The sequence below is a fragment of the Melanerpes formicivorus genome, unplaced genomic scaffold, assembly GCF_026170545.1.
Source record: "Melanerpes formicivorus ecotype bairdi unplaced genomic scaffold, bMelFor1.0.p_v2 SCAF_17, whole genome shotgun sequence".
Taxonomy (NCBI): Eukaryota; Metazoa; Chordata; class Aves; order Piciformes; family Picidae; genus Melanerpes; species Melanerpes formicivorus.
The window spans coordinates 6,436,991-6,461,807 of record NW_027142369.1 but is presented as its reverse complement, the minus strand read 5'-3'; the positions used below and the strand labels follow the sequence as shown (position 1 = coordinate 6,461,807).

At 43.1% G+C, this 24,817-nt stretch overlaps 1 protein-coding gene across 1 annotated transcript in view; it reads right to left on the bottom strand.

The window, feature by feature from the left end:
- RIN3 (Ras and Rab interactor 3) overlaps positions 1-24,817 on the bottom strand; it is a 61,960-nt gene that overhangs the window by 31,392 nt on the left and 5,751 nt on the right. Inside the window, exons 2-3 of the mRNA XM_068148803.1 lie at positions 12,847-13,033; positions 9,309-9,423 (exon numbers count right to left, since the gene is read on the bottom strand). Of these exons, the coding sequence (XP_068004904.1) occupies positions 9,309-9,423; positions 12,847-13,033 (302 nt within the window). The remainder of the gene's footprint in view (positions 1-9,308; positions 9,424-12,846; positions 13,034-24,817) is intronic.

The following is a 24,817-nucleotide window of genomic DNA, read 5'->3' as shown; positions in this document are numbered from 1 at the left end:
TTTAAACTCCTCAGGGCTATGGCTGTCAAGACAACCCAAATATAGATACCTGAAAATGGCTCTCAGAAGGTAAATTCATTTTGTATAACTTTGTGAAGTAAATTAAGGTTTCAGATATATAAAGAGTCTCTCCCCTGTGCCTCATACAACAGGAAGGATGCTCTGACTTGAAGTTCTGGGGGATCAATTCTTAGCAACAATTTTCAGGTTATATAGATAATCCTGAGATTATTTTATGTGACTAATATATGTTCTCATACAGATGTATTTTATGGAGAACATTTTTTTTTCCATTTACTTTGGAGAAAAGTTTGGTACTCTGGTTTTGAGATACATCACAAAATACCATAGAGCTGAGGTTAATCATAAATAAAAAGGAAGTTTTCTGAGCATTTTAAGGGAAGTCATCCAGTACCCAGAACTGTATTCTACATGAAAGACTTCCAGGAATGAAGACCACACTTTCCAAAGATGAGTAATGAAAGGGACTAACCAACTCTGAAATGGCAGAGGTCAATAGGGTAGGCAATAAAAGGAAAAATATATATTTCTGCTTCTTAGAGCTGCAGTCCCACCTAGTTGCCAGTCTAGTGGAAGAAGGCCTTCTGATTCTCATTCTTCTGAATGGGGCAGGTTGCACTGTCACTGATTTTGAGGGTTCTACTCAAAGGTCAAGGTATGAGGTCCTTACTGCCCTCATTTTACTTCAAGCACTATCCTATTTACTTAATTTACAAGTATAAACTCTTGTTTATTAAGCTCTTTAAGATTTTCAAATAGCAAACACTGTGCAAGGGAAAAAAACCTTAATTTTGTTCCAGTTTAGCTGTTGAGACAAGGGCACCAGTATTATGGATACTGATTCAGAGTAGCTGTTTCAAAACTATTAAGCTTTTTGGGTTATGTTCAAGGTACTAAGCAGGGTAGGATAGGACAATATTATCCTAGAACAGCACAGATAGTTTCTGACTCTGATTACACACAGTTTTTGCATCGTCTTGGGAGTGAAAAATAAGGGGGAGGAAAAATAGGGCAAAAAAAGCCAAAGTGAGGATTAACAAAGCTAACAAGACCCTGAGAGCTTCTTTCCAACAGGCTTTCCCTACAATCCTGCCAGTTTAAAACCTAAAGTAAAAATGAAAATGTTTGCTTGGAGAGCAGGGAGTTAACTCTTCAGGATAAGGGTTTTAAAAAGAACAGAAAAAACCCACTCGCTATAAGCAACCAGAATGTTTCCAAAACAACTTGCAAACCACAAAGAAACCTGGCACTGTTACATCCTGAAAAAGTAGCTATACAAGTGTCTCATGTTTTAAAAGTGTTTTATGTTTTAAAACAAGCAGTGCATCAAAGAGATGTGGAACTTGTCTTAAACGAGAGGGACCTGGTGAGACTTTCTGCATTTAGAAGAGAAATGCACTTGCAAAACAGGTTATAAAATGTGTTCTCACAACATGTTTTACAACATTCCACAAGCCCTCAGTCACTGTTCTGCCAAACCAAGACCCTAGGCTCCTACTTCATAATGGTCTCCTGAGAGTGTCCAGTAAAAGGGCAAGGGCAATGGCCACAAACTAGAACAAAGTAAGGTCCATGTAAACATAAGGCAAAATTTCTTTACTGTAAGGGTGACAGAACACTGGAACAGGCTGCCCAGGGAGGTGGTGGAGTTTCCTTCTCTGGAGACTTTCAAAATCCACCTGGGTCCTGTGCAATCTGATCTAGGAGAACCTGCTTTAGCAAGGGGGTTGGACAAGATGGTCCCCAGAAGTCCCTTCCAACCCCTACCATTCTCTGATTCTGAGATAATGTCAGACTACTCTCCTTTATGCCAAGGTATCTACCACACTGAACAGGAGTAATTTACTATGGGAAAATAAGATACCAGCCTGCATACCCAGAGGACTCCTTCTGTGCAATTAAACTGCTTAAAATTTGAAGGTTAAGGTTAACTACATATTCAGCTACTAAAATCACACAAACTTCTATTGATTACCTGGCTAATCCTTGAAAAGTAGTCTTGTACAAGTTCTGCTGCTGAAATGTATGATTTGCTTAATTGAGATGGAATTAGGGAAATCAGCTATTCTTGGCAAGAAAGGGGATGAGGAATCTTCTCTCCCAAAGGCTTTGACAACTCTTTTGTTACTTTTTTTCTAGAATACTTCTGCTTTTTTTTTCCAGGCTAGTCAGGGCCAGAGCTGACAAAGTTCCTTACTTCACCTCAATCACACACTTCATTGCACAGTAAAGAAAAACATTCCTCTGAAGTAAACTAGAAAAAATGGCTTCCCTCACACTAAGGCAGCAGAGCTGCCTGTCAGGTACACAGAAAACACAAAACGTGTCAGCACTGCAACATGCATGACAGAGAGGAAGATGGGGACCAGAGGGGAAAGAAAGCATGGATACTTGTGACCAGCAGATGAGGGACGCTGAGAGTACTTCTTGTGACAGCAGTGTCAGCACAAAGTTACAGCCTGAACTCACCTAAAACCTGGATCTTGCCTTTCCTAGGGCCTTTGGCCATATCCTTTTCCATCTCTTTTACTTTTATTCATAAGACTGCAGTAGGGTTACAGGGATACTGATGTTTTTGCTTTATATATATTAAGTAAAATTATGTTCTATAGTCAATCTGAAGCTGCAGATGCTTTATGACCTTTCTGGCTGGTAGAGAAGTCTTCAGGGTGGCTCATGAGGTGGTTGCCATAAGAGTCCCCTCTTTGTCTATTTTATCACTGAATAGCAGCTTGGGGTATCATAAAAAATATAAATAACTTGATCTTTTCACTCTGTAATGTCAGGTTTAGCTTCTCATCCATTCAGAGGAAATCAGAACTATAAGTAGTCCTATCCTGCTTTTCATGCCTTAGTTTGCAGTGTGAAGAATTCTTCTTTCTGGTGTTATAAGCTGCAGGGTTTCCACTCAAGGAGACCAACCATTTCGGTTAAAGTGACCGTTTGAAAAACAACTCTGGTGTCATTACAGTGATAACAGAAGTAACTGAATGTGCTTTCTGATTCCCCCCTCCACCTGCCCTCTGACCAGACAGAGGCTGCCTTGAGATGTTTGACTGAGGAAGGATGGGAAGTACATTTACTCCTTGTGAAAAGTCCCTTTAGGATCTGTGCAAAACCAGCCCAGGAGCCTTGTGGTGCTATTTACTCCACATGATGAAGCCTATCTTGGCCCACAGCAAGCTCAGCTCTGCAATATGCAAGGGGCATTTAACTGCATCAACAGGGCATTGCTGGGCCTTTTCATGCATGTTGAGTTACCTCCGGTGAGTTAGTACAACTGGAAATCTGCACTGATTAAACCAGGTGAGCACATTCTCCCCCATACACAAGGTATCTACCAAAGATTACGTTTTCTACCAAAGCTTATGTGTTCTGGGGGAGATGACAGGAGAGGCACTAACCCAGGAAATATTTATGGTTTATGTATTTTTTCACTGCCATCCCTCTGTAAATCTCAGCAGTGTTTCTCCCAGAACCTCTGTCTTAAGAAATTTGGAACTGCTTTTCCTGCTGTACTGACACAACCCTTCTGAGAACTGCCATCTGCACTAAGCTTGCCCACAGACTGACTCAGTCTCACATGGGATCACGCAGGCTGGCAGGGAGCTCAAGAGTCTCTAGCCCAAACACCTGCTCAAGCTAGGGTCGGCTGTGAGGGCAAACCAAGCTGCTCAAGGCTTCATCCAGACCTGTCTAGAAAAACTCCCCTGAAAATCTGCAAATGCTACCCAAGCTTCATCTTAGAAGTCAGTGTCATGAATACCAGCACATACCTGAGTTCATTCACTTTAGCTATGAAGTGAAAGATCCCGTGTTTCTGACTTCAGTCAGTACCACAGGCACCTTTTGGCACCTTTTCCATTTCCATTCCAGTTCAGAAGGGATTAAAAATAAATGCAATTAAGGTTAGTTTTAAAAATTAGATTGTTTTCCTGTAGGTTGTTTTCCTAGGCCTTCTGTTTTCTGAGTCTTTAAGAAATTTTAAGGTTACATCTTTAGGTTTATCTCTGCAATTGTTAGGGATGCTTCTCTTTCTGGAAACAATAACATTAAACAAAATTTCTGTCTATCTTGACTCCACTTCCTGATTCCAGCAGGCAATGTGTTAGCAAAAAGACTTGCAAAACAAAGGAAGCTATTGCAAGAGCTGCCAACACTTCCACAAAAATATTTATGTCACAAAGATCATCTGCACAACTGGCCACTCTCATTAAGGGACTTAAGTTGTGAGGAGGCTGCTGTAACTGAGCTAGCCATCCATTTTTTCCCTATGACCTGATTCATGTAGTACTTCAATGCAGTTCATGTGGGAAAATACCAAATGACCTGCTGTGCCATGTTACCTGCAAGGATTTTGGTCTCTGAATTTGTTCTTCCCTGCCTCATGCTCACTCAGTGAGCATCCTCACATAGTGCCCAGATCTATCAACCCATGCAGACACACAGGCAGGGCGGTACTAATTGTGATCTGCACATTTTTGTGTTACTTGGAGACACTTTACTTTAGTTTTCCTATTTGATTGTGTTAAGGTAATTTTGATACCTCCGTTATGCTCCCGCTCATTCTGTGTTTGTCTCCAGAGAAGCTGAGAGGGTCAGAGCAGGCAGACTTTTAATTTAAATCTCAGAATTTCCCAATGATAAACAAAATAAACACAATACACACAAGGCTTCACTATAAACCTCTCCTTCATCTGTTTTCTCATTAATTTTGGAGGCTCAAGTCAGCCTTGGCCCAGTGCGTTGGAAGAGATGCTTCTGAACAGCTACTCCTGTTGGCAGATTGTCCCTGTGGCACGTATCTTCGTAACTGTGAACGTGAAAACTACTGCCACTAGCTGCACCAACAGGTCTATTATACTCCAGTGCTTCTTTCAAGCTCCCAGGATATGTTACTTCAAACATGGTCATTAACTTGAAACATCTGATGCTTTTAATACTGCCACAATATCACTGATCTCAGTGGAATGATTTCTGACTGTGTACATATAAAGTGGAAGGAGAACTGGGACCTGAGGTTACAATTGGATAGCTCAGAAGAGCCAAGGGTAGGAGCCAGCTGAGGAAAGGGTGCTCAGTTCTTGAGGGATGTGAGGTTAGGGCTCAATTTTGGGATAAAGCTGGAGCAAGGGATAACTCACAAAACTGAAAGGGCACAAAACTGTTACAATTTTAGCAGAGCTTGAGAGGTATCTCTCAACAGTGCATCTCTAAATGGAAGAAATCTTGTAAAGCAAGCCTTCATTCTGGGAGTTCTCCACTGTTCTAAGAAGGAAGGGATCCCTCAGGCCCAGAAGCAGTGCCACAGAGATCCAAGGCTTTGAAAGTTGCTGAAAGTTCACGAGAAAGTTTTGCAACTTTGTGATGAACTATGTGGTTAGCTCCTGTTGACTCTACCATACCTGCTTCTGCAGCCAGGCTCTGGAGGAATGATAACCACAGATGAAGAAATAGAAGAAAAGATTTTAAATCTAGCCTCCTCTTTCTCCTGCTTTATGATTCTAAGGGTTATTTCATGGAACAGATGAAAATTACTCAAGGGAAAAAAAAAAATAAAGGAAAAGGGTTTCATTTCTTGATCTTCTCCCCTAGTGGGCTCTTTGGTGATTTCCATTAAAAAAAACAAACAAAAAAACAAACTATAATCTGGCTTCCCCTCACAAAACTATAGTTCCCTAAATAGTTCATCGAACGTCAGCAAAGCAGATCTGGTATTGGGAAAAGAAAGTGAAAAACAATGATCCACACTTATCTAGCACTGTAATGCTACGAAGTCTTTGGGGTTTTTTGTAGTTCAGTGAATGACCATCTATATAGGGACCTCAGGGGCTGGGCAGCAACCTGCCTACTGCCATTATGATACTGGGGAAAACCTCTTCAGATACTATCTGCAAAGTAGGATGGGATGAGAATAGCTTTTTCCAAACAGCTGAGCAGTGAAACTTGCTGTTTAAAGTGGCCTATGGTAAAAGTAAGAGATGGACATAACTGGAGAGATGGCACAGAGCCACCTCTAAGGATAGCACATCTTTCTTTCTGTCACTTGTGAAGCTGAGATTGCACTGAGTTCTTGTGAGAAGGACAAGAAGTAACTGGGAAGGTCACCCAAAATAGGAAGCTGAGATGGGTTGCAACTTGAATTTTAACTGGAAGGGCGGATCTCCATAAAATCTGAACTATGTATGTCAAGGCAAATTTAGCTTTCAGCTTACATCTGACTGTATCAGGTCTGGGGAATCTAACAAGCAGAACCATGGGAGGTAAATTGTTCCCACTTCTCCAAACCTTTTAGGAGGAGTCAGCTTTCAGAGAGAGGGACAAACAGCAATCCATAGAGCTTATAACTGCTTATGCGTCAACTCAGAAAAGGAAATACTATGAGCGGGGCCACCAAAACCAAACCTGCTTGTCCCCAGTGCAGATGGGAAGGGTGATTACTGAATAGCAGGGGGATTACAACTGCTCCTGTTGAAGGACACTGGAAGGACATCAGCTCTGCGACACTTCAGGCAGACTCAAAGCAAGTAGCTATCAGGAGGATTCACCTCCCTGTTTGTCATGTTCAGTGGTAAGCTGAAGCTTCCTTTTAGCAACCACAAAAGAACTGAAGAGGGACATTCTAAAGACTAGACTGCCTGGAAAAACCCTGCCAATCTACAGTAGTCCTCAGGCTATGCAGCCGGTGTGCTGTACACATTCTTTGGAACTGTAACACTGAACTTCCAACAGGCTTACATTCCACAGATAACTCTGATCTGCAGTTACTCACCAGCGTGCTCAGAGGTCTGCTAACCTGACACTTACAGAATACTAGGGAAGAGTGAAGGGCACTTAATTAAACTAAGGCAATCCAGACATACCATGGTACTGAACAAGGAAGCTCAGGTTCTAGCCTTAATTCTTTTAAAGCATTCAGACAATATATAATTTCAATTCCTACAAAAGTAGCAGAGTCTGGAGTAACAGAGACAATAAGTCACAGCTAATGTATTAGGTTACTCCAAGACACAGATTTACCATCCCCTCCTTGTGCAAGATACAGTTGTTTGGTTTTACTAACATGAATTACTTCAACACCTTCTAAACTCAAAAGCCAGACTATTTACTACTTGTCATGTATGACAAGTGACCATTTCCATGCACAGTGTGGTCCCATCAAAGTGGTGCAGGATGGAGAACTGATAGACTTTCTACAGCTCAACAGAACTCAAGTAAAATAATTAATGTGAATATCCACCATAGGAATGCACCAGCCTCACAGTTGCAGGGATTGCTGCACATGGGATAGCTGTTCTGCTTTTTGAATGAGAGCTATATTTTAATTACCCTCCTCCACCTACTTTGCAAGTTGTATGGAAGCACTGGAAACTGATTTAATTCTTGTTCCTATCAGAAAGCCATGCCTCTGAACACATCCTTTGCATTAAGATAGTGATAAATTAGAATAGTAAGCAAGTCAGTGTGAAAAACATGGCAGAAAAGTCTTTCTAGCTAGGCTAGCTATCAGTGAAAATTTTGCACTACATTTTTCTTTGCCTGTCCTCAAATAAATTAGATTTTATGGCACAGGGCACAAGACAAGATGTATAAATGACATTTCTAGGATGACAGAAGTCAATTTTTTGTCATTTAGCCAAAGAAAAACTTGAACCATCAACACTCAATTCCCCACCATGCAAAACCTATGCCCTAGGTCAACTTCAAATAACCAAATAAAGAAACAAGTTTCCCCACCCCGCAGCTAACCCTTGCCCTTGTATTTTTAGTCTGGACACGTGAAATTGTGGCAAGAGGTTTGCTGTTCCTGCCCTCATGCAGGAGCAGTGAACACGTGCAGCATGTCTGCAATTGTGTGCTCCAAGGTGCGTGCAGATGAGAGAGCTTTCCTGGAGGCATGCAGCAGCCAGGCAGGCAGCTGAGCTCTCTGCAGAAGCAACATGGTGACAATCTGTGGTCTGTGCTTGAGATTCGAGCAGATTACGAGAGTCACTTGGCCCCCGGCTTTGAAGTGTGTTTATGCTGCAGAGGTATACAAAGAAAGGTATGAGATGCTAAAAACTAATTTGAGCAACTGTCGAGGGGAAGCAAATAAAGCACAATGTTGGTCAGCAGAAACACAAGAGTAGGACAAGGTAACACATGCCCAGGGAGCTGGCTTTGGGGCAGAGCTCAGTGAGAAAGGATTTGAATGTGTTCATATAAATAAATAGTGTGAAGTTCTTCTGATGAACTCTTTCAAGTGCATGTTTCTACGATTGTCCTAAAGTTCCTGTGTTTACAAATCACATAATCATAGAATATTAGCTGTTGGAAGGGACCTCTAGAGATCATCAAGTGCAAGCCCCTTGCCAAAGCAGGATCACCTAGGGCAGGCCACACAGAAACACATCCAGTTGGGTTTTGAAAGTCTCCAGACAAGGAGACTCCACAATGTGTCTGGGCAGCCTGTTCCAGTGCTCTATCACCCTCACAGTAAAGAAGTTTCTTCTCATGTTGAGGTGGAACTTCCTGTGTTCCAGCTTACACCCACTGTTCCTTGTCCTATTACTGAGCACCACCAAAAAGAGACTGGCACCTTCATCTTGACACCCATCACTCAGATATTTACAGATCAAGACTAAACAGCCCCAGTTCTCTCAGTCTTTCTTCATAAGATGTTTCTTGCAAAACAATGTTTCTTGCAAAGTGGAAATCATATACCTTACACATCCATTTACACTGAGGGATGCATCAGATGTGGCTGTCTGTGAACTGGGTTCCATTTTGTTTGCTCACAGAAGACTTGGCTGTCTGATTTGGAATGGTACCGATACCATCAACCCTGCAACCCAGATGATTTCCAGAAACAGCAAGGCATTGAAAACAGTTTAGGAGTAACTGGTTGCTCAGTACAACTGTATGAGGTGCATTAAAAGGAACTGTAGCAAATGTCAGATGCATGCCTGGTGAGCCTCACATTCAGTGGCAGAATAGAAACAGAGCCAGTAAGTTAGCCTGTCAAAGCCTTGCACTTTGCTCAGGACGTCTACCTAGTAAAAAGCAGCTTCTCTTGCTTGATCAGAGTGCTGAACTGCTCATCTAGGGGTGCTTATTTATTCTGTTGTGAGTCTGTAAATGATAGCACAAGGTGAAGAACTACAGAGGAGCTGAGGGAAATATCAACTGAACTGCAAGAGCAAGATATACAAGGAACCTGTTCATTGCCTGCAAGTTTACATAAATACTGATGAGCACAAGAGTCAGTACAATAATCACAGCAAGACCAGTAAATGTAAAGAACTTACTTGATTTTTCTTCTTTAATGTTGTACTCCAGCACACCAGGAACCTTGTCCTGCACAGGCAGGCAGACTGCAAGGATCATATTGTTCACATTACCCTCTTTCCTAACCAAGAATATCTGAAAAGGCAAAAAGGAATCAAGAGCTTAGTTTCATTACATGAACTTCTGAACTTTATTTTAGGTCATTGGCTATAAAGTTTTTTATCAGTACAATCCAACTGTAGAAGTTCTTATTTTAGCTCTGTTCCACTTGGTTGAACTTTAAATGACAAAAATAAAGAATAAAGGGACATTTTGTCTGGGTGAAATTCAGATCTTGGAAGGAACCAGCAATATTTGTATGCATTACTGGTGCCCCACTTAAACCTAAGGCAAATTGTTTCACTAACTGAAGAGTCTAAAGCTGCACTCATGATTTTCAAAGTGATGCTCCTCACATAACTGCCCAAATTATAGACAATTCACCCTAGAATGTCTTGGTACCAAGTCTAAAGCAAGTAAGTCACTTGTACATTAAGAGGGAAAGGACACAAGTGTCTACACGTGAAAAATAAGGCCAAAGGCTCTGGTGGCTACAATGTCTCATGCAACCAGAAGATGATTCAGGCTGGCAGGAACCCCAGGAGGGCTCTTGTCCAACCTCCTGGGTGAAGCCATGGGACTAGAACAGGTTGCTCAGGACTTTGTTCAGGAAAATCTGGAGAACCTCCAAGGTTGGAGGCTGCACAACCTCTCCAGACAAACCTGTACTGCCACTTCTGTCCTCAGAGGAAGAAAGTATTTCCTTGCACACAGTCTGAGCCCCTCTGTTTTCAATTCATGCCTCTTGCCCTCCCACCAGGTAGTGCTGAGAAGAGCCTGTCTTCATCTTCTCCATGACCTTCCTGTAGGTACCAGGGGCCTGCTGTGCAGTGCCTCCTAAATTATCTCTCTTCCTGGTTGAACAAATCCTGTCCTACAGCCTTTCCTCAATAGATCTGTGTTCAGCTTGCTGCCCACTGCCCCTAGAGGACTTTTGCTGTAGAGATGCACAGCCAGGCAGTACGAGCCTGGATCACTGCTGGGCATCTGCTTCCCAGGGGCAGCCTTTTCACTTTTGCCCTTGTTGAATTTCACTAGGTTCCTTCCAGCCCCGTCCCCACAGCTCATCTACAATCCCTCTGGATGGTAGCACTGACTTGAAGTGTTTTGTCTGGTCCCAAAATCACAGACCAGATGTGGTTGAAAGGAACCATGCTCCAACGTACATCAACTGTGGCAACCCACTCAGGATTGTGTCTTGTTGAATTTTTATTATCTGCAAGGATGGAAGCTCTACAGCCTCTTGGGCAGCCTGTTTGAGTGCTTGAACACCCTGGCAGTCAAAAGGCTTTCCTTAATGTTTAAACAGAATTTCCTGTGTTTCAATGTGTGTCCCCTGCACCTCACCCTTTCACTAGACACCGCTCGGAATGGACTGGCTCAATCTTCTATACTCTCATCAAGTATTCACATATATTGATGAGTGGCCTCTGAGTCTTTAACTGGAGCCAGTGGAACCACCGTAGCCACTGGTTTTCACCAAAGGGACCAATGAAATAACATTAAAAAAAAAAAAAAAAAAAGGTGAAAGAGGAAAGAAGAAAAAGAAAAAAGAAAAGGAAAAATAGAAAGGAGACAAAAGAAGTGGGAGGGGAACAAAAAGAAAAAAAGAAAAGAAATATCTCATTCTTTGTGTTGTGTGAGCTCCTAAGAGTGTTTCTAATTCAAGGCAATTGTCAAGGGTATTTTGAGGTTGTACCTTCAAGCTGCAGATATAAAACCAAAGGAGTAAAATTATTAATCAGCTACAATGCAGTGAAAATCTATCAAGAAAATATTAATTTCTTGGACAAAGGAATTTAAGAAAGCTTGTCTAGAAACTAGGACCTTTCTCAGCATGAGTCGTAGTTCAATAAGCATCTCTTTTCACTTTGCAGCATCTACACTAAATATGTGCCTTTGTGGCAGCTTCAGAACCTCTCACAGAGTCATCATCTCCATTCTTAAGAAATTTAGGCCTATGAGCCCCATGGCTATGAGCTCAGGTCCACCAGCAGCACAGAGGAAATACCAATAAATGTACGGCAAACAGCTGCATGCCTGAAACTGGTCTATTTCCACAGCAGGGTACCCCCACCTGCTACATCACAGAAAGAACTGCATCTGGGAAAAAGCCATAGAGGTTCTTCCCTTCCTTGGGTCCTACCACCCATGTGACAGCACAGTCCCTCTAACCCACCTCAAGAGACTACTGTGAGCCTGGATCTTGGCAGGCACTAATCTCATATTGCATCATCCAGATGAAATTAAATTTAAGCAACACAAGAAGTGAAACTTGGAAATTAATCACTTCTGTTTTCTTGATTGGCACAACTGGTTGCCATGGCTCCAACAGCTAAAAATGGACCATGGCTGTTCAGATAAAAGAGAGGTAGGTTTTTTGAGCTGTGCCTAACTCAGGTCAAGACTGATACACAAATCAGACTCTCATATTTTCACTGGTGGTGGAAAAGGTGTGGTGCTGACTCACATTCAGGTGGGCTCAGAGAGGGCAGGAGAGCCTGCCTTTGCTGTGAGATACCCCATACATGCCAGCTCTTCTCCTGTCTGCTTTGAGCTGCAGCTGAAGACTGTGTCAGAGAATAGTGTAAGCAAGGAACAGAGGCAAGATTTATGCCTAAAGCAGCCCAGAGATGAGCAGTCCTACCTGGTGCCAGTGGCTAATGACCAAGGCGACTCAGGGCCATACCCAGCTATGTGAGGCATGGTCACTCAGGTCTACCTTTACAGTCAGCACAGAAAAACCAAGAAAATAATTTACTTGAGAAGTCTGATTCAGTGTGAAGTGCACTGCACAGTCTTGGTTGGTCACTTGAGGTCCACTGGAGGTTATCACTTGGCTATGCCAGCTTTTAGCCCTGGAATAGGCTGACTCAGCCACACAGTCCATTATCTCCTCATAGCAGGAGTGAATTCCCCTTGTGTTCTAGAAGCAGCTCAGGCCATTGCACCTGCCTTCCCCAGACCTGAGCAGGACACCTACTCCCTGCCATGTCTCACCTCTGAGATCCCAGGAATAGGGAGCTCCTTTTCCTCCAGAGCTGTTTTCCTTAAGCAAGCTTTGATCTTTGTGTGAGCCTGCCGTCTGATAACACCCAGCTTATAGAAACTAGATATGAATTCTTGCAGTAAAAATGACTCTCAGCAGCTCCCAGAATTTTCTTTTTTCAGATTTTCCCCCCCATCCAAATTAGGTAACAGTGGTTAATGGGAAGGCAGTTCCATGACTCTACACACTAAGTAAAATCAGAAACAAGAATTTTTGCTGTCCTAAAGCTATGGTATCTGTCATGTGCCTCTATGAGTGGCTCAAACATCAAAAGGTAATAGAAACAGAGAACAAAGTCTGCTAAATAATTTTGTTTCCACATGAAAAAAAAAAAAAAGGGCTACTCTTCTAACCAGCTCCACCAAGGACAAGAAATGTGGTTGTCTGAACCAAAACTGCTTTGGACTTACCCCTGCTGTTTCCTTCCCAAGGATCGCCCCAGCCCTTTCCTGGCTCATGTTCAGCTGAAGCCAGACAGGACAGGTCTTGATGAGTTTATCAAGGATGCTGATTCCTGGGACTGGGAGGCAGTTTCGCAGGGCAGTGGCCTGACAGAGGTGTGTCTCATTTCTCTCTTCACTGATATCTGTGATTAGGCTGAAACACAGCAAATGGAAAACATGGGAGTAGAAAGCACTGTAAATGCAAACACACAGGCACACACAGAGACACTGACACACTAGGAGAGTTCCTTGAGGGGCATCAGACCACAGATGCCTTGCTATGACAGAGCCAAAGGTTTGCAGGGTGCTTTGTGCTGAGGTCTGTTGGTTTCAGCTGATCTGTCTATGTTGCCTAAGCACAGCCACCCAGAGACAGAGGTAAGGGATGCACAGAGGCAGCCAGTGCTGCAGAGGGTAGGGCATGCCTGCCCCTTGGACCCTATCCTCACATCTGAACATTACATGGCTTCAAAGGGAGGGATGCAGCAGAGGAAAAGGGCTGCAGACCCCACTAGCAGCTGGGAATATTCCTACACTGAGCTATGGTGTCCATCCACGTTGTGCCATGGCCAGCAGGCATAGTAAGTCCTTCAGGACAAGACTCAAAAGACACAGACATAGTGAACCCTTTCCCTATGTGGTAGGAGGGGAATAGGTGACAGCACAGAAAACATGGGGAAACACCAGAGGGAGATTGAGAAGTGAGAGAATGAAGGCTTGATTTCCCTCTTTTTTTCCCTGCCACGTTTGTAATTTTGGCCAGTCCTAAAGAAGTAATTGGAAGCTCCAAAAGGATGCATGGGAGATGCTGAGTGACAAATGAGGCCTGACCCTGTGGCACCACATATTAGCAATGCCCAGTCACACCTTATATCCCAGCTGTACAAGATGTAAGAATACTGACATTGTGCTGTTGAGAACATTAAAGATCTGGGACACGCTCTCCTTTAGATTCCTGTTCTGATGAGAGACACAAAGAACTAATGCTATTTATTTTTAGCCCCTGCAGTCTAATGGCAGATTGGTATTAAATGCTGGTTTCTGACTACGGCGCTGATTCAACAAAGTATTTATACATGTGCTGAGCTCTGCAGTCAGTGGAAATGCTTGTCCTGAATGGTCTGGTCATGAGAGCTCAACTGGATATAGCTGTGGATATGGGCTTGACACTCATTTAGTTGATTTTAAAAGTAAAGAAAATGTAAGAAAACATACATGAGGTATGTTTTTCTGCACCAGTTTTGGTCCTTAGATCTCAAGAGCAGAACAGAAGAGGACTCTCACTTTTGTTTTGACCTTATTTCAAGCCTTTTTCCTTTTCTTTTTAAAGATACAGATCTTAAAAGTAGTACACTTCAAATAAGGTCAGACTTAAACTTCTAAAAGAGGCTTTCTTCAAAGGCCTAACCTAACACAGCATGCTTATCCCAAAAGTTAGTTTTTATAGAAATAGCCTTTCAAATCCCCAAACCGACACTGAGATTTTATTTTTAGCAGGTTTTTCTTTTGCAACCCTATGGAGACAGTTTCCTTAGAAAATACATGTTTCTCTGCAATTCCAGTTGCTGTATTAGTCCACAGAATCTCGATTTTAATCAATCTACTTTTGGGATCCTAGCCAAGACAGAAAGAATGAGAGAACTGTGCCTAAAAAGCAAATAGAAATAAATGAAGCATTCCCTATTCACTTGTGATAAAAGCTCAGCTTGTCACATATGTGAAGAAATGCTTTTCAGATCCAACAGCACACAATTCTAACCAGCATCACCTAAACATACAGGGTAAAACAGCGGAGGATAGCTTTTGGAAGTTAACTGATTTGCCTCTCAGTTTCTTTCTTTACAGTAGAAACCAAGCAACCTAGCAACCACGTGAAGGGAAAAAGTGTGTTGGATAGCAACATTCATGCTAGGTAATAGGAAAAAAGTAATTAACTGAAGGGGGGAGGGGGGGAAAGGTCAATATAAGACAATGTTCCACAACACTCTTAGCAAAAGTTACTCCCCAGATTAGTCACACAAGTATGAATCTGATCTTGGCAATGATGTGTGAAACCTAGATCATAAGGAGGTCAATGCTGATAACGTCTTGCTGTGGCATCAGAAGGTGGCAGGCGTTATAATAGATACAGTGATGCAGAGCTTCGTTTTGCATTAACTATGTAAGGTGAAAAGAAAATGACCAGCAAAGAACTGATGCTTACCAGTCCCATTGCCTAGAGGGAAATGAGGGATATCAAGAAAGACAAGGAATTAATACAAAACAGCTTGGAGCCGGTGAGCACCAGACACGTAGTGTGGGTAAGGTGCTCCCCATGGGGCAACTCGGGCTTGATGCAGGCAAAGGCATCCAGCACTCTGCTCTCTCCAACAGGCACATTGTCTGGACAGAGACCTGCTCACAAGAGCAACAGACTGGTGAAGAAAAAAAATAACAGAACTGACCTTCCAAAGCATGCAGCTGCACATAGGGTCCATTGTCAGAGCTTTGGAGAATGGATAAAAATTAGAACATCATTCTAAACTTAGATATACATATATTTGTCTTAATGGACATTGATCAAATTTGAGTGCTGCAGGATGTCAAAGATCAAAACCAGTGAGACACAAAGGCCAACAAGACAACCCATCTCTGACCACCTTTCCCCTTCTCCAGAAAAAAAACCTCTCAGTGTCACTCTGAAAGCCATCAGATCTGACTTTTACATTGGGTCTCAGAATTTAGGTTCCTGCCCTGTTGGTTTTCTGTATTTATTTCTTTTTTTTTACACAGTTCAAAAGTACAGATGATGTATCCAAAAGAAGGGGAGGAGGACTGCATTGCCCAAGTGCCTTAAAATGCCATGTTTAGAGCAATAGCAAACGCTTTACTGAGTCAAATTCTGTGCTGGTTAAGAAATGGGAGTGAATGACCTAAGGGACCTTTTCCAGCTGTAATGCTGTGACCCATGACACACCAGTTGACGCAGTTATGTCACCAATGCTTGATTTCTGTCCTGGGCACAGCTGTCACAAAGATCCAGATGCTGAGCTGTGAGAGTGCTTAATCCAGCAATTTAATCTGGCTGTGCACACAGAGAAGGGAGCCCAGGCAGCTCCTGGGTTCTTGCTGTTCTGCCAGTAGAAGGGATTTGTAGGACCACAACAATAAGCAGATCGCCTTTGCTACATCACTCACTCAGAATTCATTCATCAGATGATTGCTAAGCTCACAGTTTTTAGAAATAACACACAACTTTCTCTCACTCCCGTGATCCTGCAGAACCCTTTCTGATACAGGCAGGTGCTCATTGTTGTTAGGTGTGATGCAAAGCTGAAGTGCTGCTGCCTGCTTTGTTGAGCTCCTACTGCAAAGTACTTTTAAATCCTGCAGACACTCTGCTAAATTGAACTCAGTTGGGAGGCAGGGAGCTGTGCATTACACCCTGACTGACGACACAGGTTAATTAATTGCACAGTGATTACATTCACACACCTGCCCCAGTTTGGCAGAAGGTATCATCGGGTTGCCTGCTGGATGTAATAATGACAATGGTGATTTGAATTATTGCAGTGACTGTACACTGAAGTAATGAGACCACCATGAGTCATTGCCTCAAGAATGAAGATCGTACTTGGCATCCAAATATACCCCAAAACCGTCAGAAATTCAAGTGGACATAATCCACTGAATTTCACGCAGGTGCAGATCTGGGGAAGCCTTTGCAAGGAACTTTAGAAATATTGTCACAAATGTGCTGACACTCAGGGCTTCCTGGCTGTACTGTATAGGTTTGGCCATTCTGCGTTTCCCTGAGGCAGCTGAGACACACAGAAATTGCGTGCAACAGCAGCAGGAACTGTCAGATGAGTTCTTCACTCCTGCATATTTGCAGCTTCTGCCTGTCACCAGACAGATGATGCATCATATGTTATTAAATCTGAATCTTAAATTGGAAACTAAATGCTCTGTAGTGCAGTAAAGACTGAGGGCCTTAGCATTGTTCAAACAGACTGGGTGTAAGAGTTACAAACTAGGGTTTTGTTATTATGTTTTATTACTAATTTGTTATTTCTCCCTCCAAATATTAGAGGACATCAAGAGAGAGCAAGAGCAAGGGTTTTCTGTGCCATCTTCAAGGAGAGAGATACTCTGGCATGTTTATAGCAGAGCAGGCACTACAGGTCTTAATATATGTGCCAGCTGGCTTGCTAAGGAGGGAGAAAGATGGACAAGTGGTCATAAACTCCAAGCACCAAGGGAAGAGAAAATTCTTGCACCTGGTACCATCCAGGACAAGCCAGATTGTGTCCAAAGCTCTCATGTGGAAACCCTTTAACATGCCTGCCTTGGTTTGATGGACTCATGAAAAACTGTTTGTTCACACATGTGAATTCATGGGCTGCTACTTTAATTTCACTGGGAGGAGAGTTACACAGTGCTCCAGCTAGAGGACATCAAGCTTTGCGGTATCACTAAGGGTGGAAGAGACCTCAAAGATCATCGAGCCCAACATTTTGCTTTCATCTCAGATGTGGTCAGTTCTCAGTGCCTTCTTATTCTTGTAAGCCAGATCATCTCATCTTTGCTCACTTGTTTGATTGTTCAGATCAGACTAGTCCAAGATGGAGGAGGATTAATTTACTTTCTGGACCTCACTTGGGTCACCCTGCTGGATTATACTTTATTTCTTCCATCAGGAGGTAGAACTGAGCCCCCAACCTAGCTGCAGCAAAATTACACACAGAAAAATCTACAACACATCTAACTTGGTGCACCAAATGTTAACAGTACCTCACAAAATTCAGATTTTAATAAATGCTTTTTCATAACAGAGCCAAAATATATGACAAAGATGGCACCAACAAACCGGGGGAGGTGGGAGGAGCTGGGAGAAGGTGGGTCATGAAGTCTGTGGTGATAGGTTGGACTCGATGATCCTCGAGGTCTCTTCCAACCTTAGTTATACTGTGATACTGTGGGAGGGGGTGGGGTGGAGAACACAATGAAAACCCAAAAAAGCAGAAAGAAGACAGTTCTTGAGGGCTTCAGGATCCCAGCTGATTATCACCCTTTATTCAGAAATAAAAACCAAGTTTCTTCTTGTCTGACAGGCATAAAGAAAGGGAAAAAATGTTGGGTGTCAAGCAACCCACAGGAGATTCCTGCATTGTAAAGTTCTTAGAGGTCCAGAAAATTGGACAATGCAAGTGACATGAAAAGCTCAGTATGTCCCATGAGACAAGGCTTGCCTGTTCAGTATTCCTCCCTACCTTGCAGAAAGCTTGTGTTACTGGACCACCTTGATGACGAATGCATAGCTCAGGAAGTTGTGTTTCTCAAACTGTGGTCTGTGGACAACTTGTGGTTGGCAGAGAACTTCCTCTTGCTCAGTGTTCTTGTTTCCACAAGCTGATCTACAGTTGATGCTCTGCATCTGGATTTTGAACTGAGCAAATCTTGCCAGTGCTCAAAGTCAGGAGTTAGGTCAGCTCGGAAGATTTGATGGATGTAGAAGACTACTGATGCTGGGAGGGATACGTAACCACTGTCACTCATCAGCTGGTGATTAAGACAAATGATCATTCTTTAAAGGCACGAGCATCAGTCAGGAGTCACTCAGGAGCAGAGAAGGAAGGGCTTCCCAAAACCCACCCAATTGTAGCAGCTACATTACCTGCTTGCATTTCTGCTCTAGTCACTCACTCGAGAGAGCTCCCACTACAGGAACACCCCTCTGGGGTGTGAAGGAGCAGCTCTCAGCTCCTCTTGAAGAGTTTCTTCCTCCTAAATGAGTCAAATTTAGTTGTAAGTGCCTATAGTCAAGCAGGGACAATACCACTGTTAAAACCTCTTGTTTGACCTGACAACAATCTTTCAAGTGCAGAGTGCTCTCAAAGAGCAGAGAGGTGTAACCAAATATTAAGTTGCTGTGTTACCTAGGTTAAGTTGCTATTCTCTGTGTTACCTAGGTTCACTGAGACTGTCTCTCCATTTATGTACACAAGAGTATGTATACTATAAAGAACTAAACAAAACACAAGCTAATTCACATTACTGCTAGTACCCAGGTCTGCTCTACCGACAGGACTTCTCACAGTCACAGCCATGACACAGGCATGACAAAAACAGGGTTAAAAAAAAACACCTAAAAAAAACCAACCCCAAACATCAAAAATTCCACAAAGAGTCTTTTTTCCCCCAAATCTTTTCCTTTTCTTTTTTCTTTCCTTTACCTTCAGCCTAGTTGTTTCCTGCTGTCATCAATTCAGAAGTTTATGCAGATGGTATATGCTGCCAGGGGATGATTTATCCTATCAGTGTAACATGACTTGTACTCACATCACAAATTATACTGCTATATACATGTAACCTTGCACATATATATTTTGCTTTTAATAACTTGTCTCAAAGTATCTTATCAGCCTTCCTTCCCTTTTTACTGAGTCAAAACATAATTTTGCAAGTCAAAACCACTTTGCAAGTTTTATTAGCCTACTCCCTTCCTAACAACAGGCAGTTGCTGTGGTAAAGACAAGCCCTTCTTCCCCATATTCCTAATCAGAGTTTTTCGTCATTTGTCCATTGCCTATTTCCAACCCAAATTATTCTCTTAGGAATTTCAACATATCAGCAGGATATGTTGAAAAGAAGAGTTCTCTTTGTGTGCAGCCAGCGAAGGATAATTTATACTTCTACAAAGCCCTTTCACTGCAAAGAATGGAGCTTCTGAAACACAGGCCTCGCAGACAGTCGCTTCTGGCAAGGTCTGAGGAGCCAAAGAAGGTACATCGTCCTCAACAAAAAGCTGCAAAAGTGTTTGCTGGGTCCCATTTTAACGTCTCTGAACAGGCTTGTAAGGTATAGGAACCAGAAGCAAGTGTTTAGAAGAAGAGAAACCATTTCCTAAGCTGCGAGAGCAAAAGGAAATCACAGACCTTCTGGTACACTAGAAGAGCCCAGCAGAGCCACCAGCTGGACAGAAGATGGATGGGTTTGTGCTCTGCCTTAGAAAACCACTTGAAGTGCTGGAAGCCCAAAGCACCCCCATTTTGACTGCAAGGCCAGGGCTATTCGCAGAAGTTTTGTCTTTTTCTGACAAACTTGGCCAGGAAGGAAGGCAGGAATGAAAACCCGGGGAATGGTTTGGTTTTTTTTTCTTTTCATTGTACTGACTTAACAAAGAGGGGAAAGGGAAATGGAAAATAAAGGGGAAGGAGAAATTCCTAAACTCAAACTCCATTAAGAATGTCCCGTACTTCTGCTTAAATAAAGCCATTCTCTTTCTAACCTTATGTATTAAAATTTGTTTGAAGCTGCATGACATGCCAGAGACAAAACACTAGGCAGAAAAACATCAGAGTAGTTATAAGAAGCAATGGCCTTCCTCACCCTGTAAATGAATTTAGCGTAGACATGAGACACACAAAATACAAGGTGCCGACTACACAGACCTGCATAAAGCTGAGCAGTCTTTCCTTCTGAAAAATACCTGCAAATGCTTCTCTCAGTCATGACTTGCAACTAGAAATGGCCATTTTGCCAAGAGAAACAGATCCATTGAACATTAATCCTGTGGTATGTCAAGGAGCAGAGCACAGGCCTTCAGAAATTCCCGCTCTCGTTAAGGCACCGCACAAAGGGGCTTCAAACTCTTTCACAGTCACTGATCTAAAGTCTTTTTTAACATGAGAATATTCATTTTGGGGGTAAGATTTCCTTCCAGTGTCAGTGTGTATACATTTCAATACACGGTAGTTACATGTTAGTACAAAAAGCAACAAAAAAATCTAAACCTGTGAACACACTCTCTATGTCATCCTTATGCCTTACTCCAGCAATTTCATACTCCTTGTGTTTAATTTTGGTTAGGCATTGAAGAAATATTCATTCACACTGAGGCAAGGTTAGAAATCTGCTTTCCCTGGGGAAGGGGAGGAAGAAGAGAAAAGCTTGCCATACTATTTCAGGGATATGCAAAGGCGGTGAAAGGGCATGGTGCCTGGCCACAGGGATGAGCAAGGTATTCTGGTCTGCTGTGCTAAATTGAGCAACCTGCTGCAGGTGGTCATAGCCATCACCATTCTGTGCTTGGGGGACAGCCTGGGGTCAAAGGACTGGTCAGTTGAGCAGTGTCAGAAGCTGCTGAAATGTCCTTGCGGTGGCTTGGTGTTCACATGACTACAACACCTGCCAGGCAGTAAGAGAAGTCTGTCAGCTCCTGCAGGCACATCTGAACCATCGCTGGGACCTCAAGCTTCTTCACTTACCAGTGTTTAGGGTCACTTGGTCACCAGGGCTACACTGTAAATAAATTGTGAGCCAAAGACTGAGTTCACAGCAGTTTAAGACAGTCAGTAACATGTCTGCTTTGGTTATGCTCTCTCCAAAACATCAGTGCTACATCCACCCCCACCTCCACGCTGCCACTGCTTGTTGATCCTGAGGCAATCTGATTCAGGGAGCAAGACAGTGGAGGAAGATGGACACAGCTCTCTGTCTTGGGTTCCTGCTCAGCTTGGTAAGACATGAATATATTTGACTTGGATTCAGCCCACCAGTCACCTTGAATTACTTCTGGAGCTGTTTCTTCTCCAGACAGATCAGAGATCCTCACAGGTACACAGGTTCCTAAATGTGCCATGACAATTAAACACCTGAACTTAGGCAGTGAATCCAGGCTAGACCTAAATAGCTAGGTCTAACAGCAAAGAGACATGCCAGAATGCCAGTCCAAGGGACTAATTCCAAACATTCATCCCTGTCACAGGCTGCACTTCAGTGTCCCTCAGGCAATCTACCACCATTTCCCAGTCAGAGGGTCCATCCCTGATGGAAGAGTTAACAGTCATTTTCCCCTTTTGGATGGAAAAGTCACCAACGAGATCCAGTCTAAAACTAACCTCTAGAATGGAAGTTCAGTATAGGATTACACCAAAATGTCCTATGTTATATATTTGTCCTCCAGAGAGAAAGTTGTCCAAAGCCAAGCTACTTCCTGTCTGCGGATTCAGCAGGAGAAGCTCTGAGCTGTGCCTGGTTTCTGCTTTTGTGTGGAGTATCAGGAATGATAAAATCCTTGGAAAGAACTCACAGGAAATAAAAAAGGAGAGAGAGAAGAAAAAATATTGGCAGGGAAGATGAAAGGTTGGGCAGGTCCCAAGCAGTAATCTAGCTAAATATGTGGGACAACCTTCTTTTGCCTAGAAGCCTGCTAACAATTTGCAGAACAGTGTTGCAGGTAGCTAGCAGTGCTGCCAGTCTCCAAACTCCAATGTTTTTAGATCTCTTTCCTTGGTGAATTTTCTCAAGCAGCACAAAATTTAATCTAGTTCACAGGGGCCTTCAGATGCTTCTATTTCTGCCCAAGAGCTGCATTTACAAGAGAGAGGCTTCAAAAGACTGGCTTTCTCCAGAGGGTCACAGCAGGGGTGTACCTGAGTTATGTGGATTTCCTAGATTTGGCAAGGTTTTCTTTGCATCCAAAGGTTGCATACATTGTTTGTTTCAACAAAGGACTGGAAATTTCCCAACAATTCATTGGCCTTGCAAAAGAAAATAGAAAGCATTAACTAACGTGGTCAGAAGATAGTTTCAAGTAGCAGGACAGGTCTTTCAACCCTTCCAGGAACAATGTTGATCTACAGACCCAAACAAGTCACCTAAAGCAAATACCAGCAGTCCTAGCCCTTAGCAGGACCATTTTCTGAGCCACATTGCAGTCCTGCCTCTGAGAACAAGGCTCAGGGTGTGGTTGCATGCTCCTCATAATCCAGGGCAATCGCAGGATACTGCAGAAAGGGCAGTCCCCTGACCCCACTTGCACACATTCCCAACACTTCCACCCAGGCTGCTTCTCTTGTTTCAGCTGTAGAAGCTTTGTAAACACTAAGGGTGCAGCTGGGGCAAGGGCTTAACTGCTTAACAAGGATCCAGGGGATTGGGCTACAAAGTAAGTGACTATTACCAAATCACCTCCAGCAGTAGATACCTGCCTTCAACTGGTTATTGGGAGGCTTAATATTCCTGAACCCCCCAGAGGCCCTCTCATACATACGTACAAGGGGTTTGTATTAATCCTGCAATGTTGTTATGATTAGTGAAAATACCTCGACCATTTTAAAGGCAGGGATGATGTTTTACCAGTAGTGCAGAAAGTAGAAATCCTTTACTCAAACATAAATATATTCTCTGTTTAGCAGAAAGGTGATGGAAAGTCTGGGAAAGGCAGACAGATATGCATGTATATATTCATCTACCAGAGAAGCACTGCATTCCACAGCACTCCCTGGCTCACATGCATCTAATAGAGTATCTATTTAGGAAAATGTGACTAGCATACCCAGCTATGCAGTGCTCACATCTGCCAATCCTTCGCTGCTGAAGTAATCACCCTCACTTACAAAAAGATTTATACTATTTTGGGTGCAGACGAAGAGGAGCTAAGAGCTCCAGACGTCTCGCAGCTGGTATCTCGAGGGAAGCACTGCTTAGTACTGCCACTTGAGCAGGGTATATTAATGCAGCAATCTCATTTCTGGAGGTTGGGCAGAAAATTACTTTAGACAGCTGAGAGGTACAAAAGGGACAGAGGAAAGGCTTGTGGCTACAACATTTACCATATTGGGTGATGCTTGTAGACTTATTACATGCACAGCTTTAGTAGTGCTGCTTGCTTGACCACAGTAGCTTTGCAGTGCTGTTTTACCACGTACTTTCACACACACACTCCCCTCAAACTTCTCAGTTAACACCATGTGAAAGCTTGCCTTGTCTCTCTGAGAAGCAAACACATCCAAGCTGGGATGGATTCTGAAATCAGCCTCTCTCAAACACCATTGTTAGTTACTCCAGACTGACACCAGCACGTGCCTCCCACTCAGCCATGTTTGTTTTAGGGAATACCTCCATCAGGGGGGAGGATGAGGTTGGCATGTATTCCTACACTGTAAAAGCAGATCATGGATGCTGGAGTGGTGGAGGGAGAGTGCAGAAAATACAGCATACACATAAACAACCTTGTAAAACAGCCCCATGCCCCTTCACAGCAGATGGGGTGCAACCATTGCACGAGGACAACACTTCTCTAGCCTGCAGCACTGGCAGCCCTTTCTGGTAGAGAAGCATAAAAATGGTTTGACAGCCAGGTTTTAACCCCTGCAGATGCTGTGCACCGTTTTGACAGATAGTTCCTAGGGATGCCTGCCTGTTCAGCTGTCTTCTCATTGCTGTTTCTCTTTCTGCTGCTAGATCAATGCCAGAAGCTGGGTGTGCCCAGCACCCTTATATCTCTCACTTTGCAGTATAGATGTGTCCTGCTCTTGTAACCATTAATTTCAGATTGCTCCACTGCTGGCTGGGTCTCCTAGAAGAGCTGCACACCATTATTCAATTGGCAGGTATGCAGGACAGGACTCAGTCATAAACATCTCAAGCACTTTGCTCTTCAAATTCATGAGCAGACCCTACTGATTTCACCTCACTAGGTTGGAAAAGACCTTCAAGATCATCGAGTCCAGCCTATCACCCAACACCATCTAATCAACTAAACCATGGTGCTAAGTGCCCCATCCAGTCTCTTCTGGACCCCTGTGGTCCGCAGCCATGTCCATTCTAGTAAACTGGCAGAGCTTTAAACAAGTTCTGCAGCTCTCATAACATAGTCTGTAACCAGGGCTGTTAAGGGCATTAAGCAAATTCTGGAGAAGAACGCACCTTAATTAAATCTTTTATGTACTGCCCGTGTCCAAATTTTAACAAATACAACCCCCCCAAAAGTATGCAGAAATGTAACTGGGGAAACAAAAGATTGGCAGAATTTTGGTCTCTGCATCCTCAAATTGAACACCCCATAGGAGGAAATTATTTCTCCTAATCCAGACACAATTAATTCACCATCAGAATTTCTGCTATAGGTTTTGCAACCCTGAGAAACTGATGTATGTACACCCTCTGAATA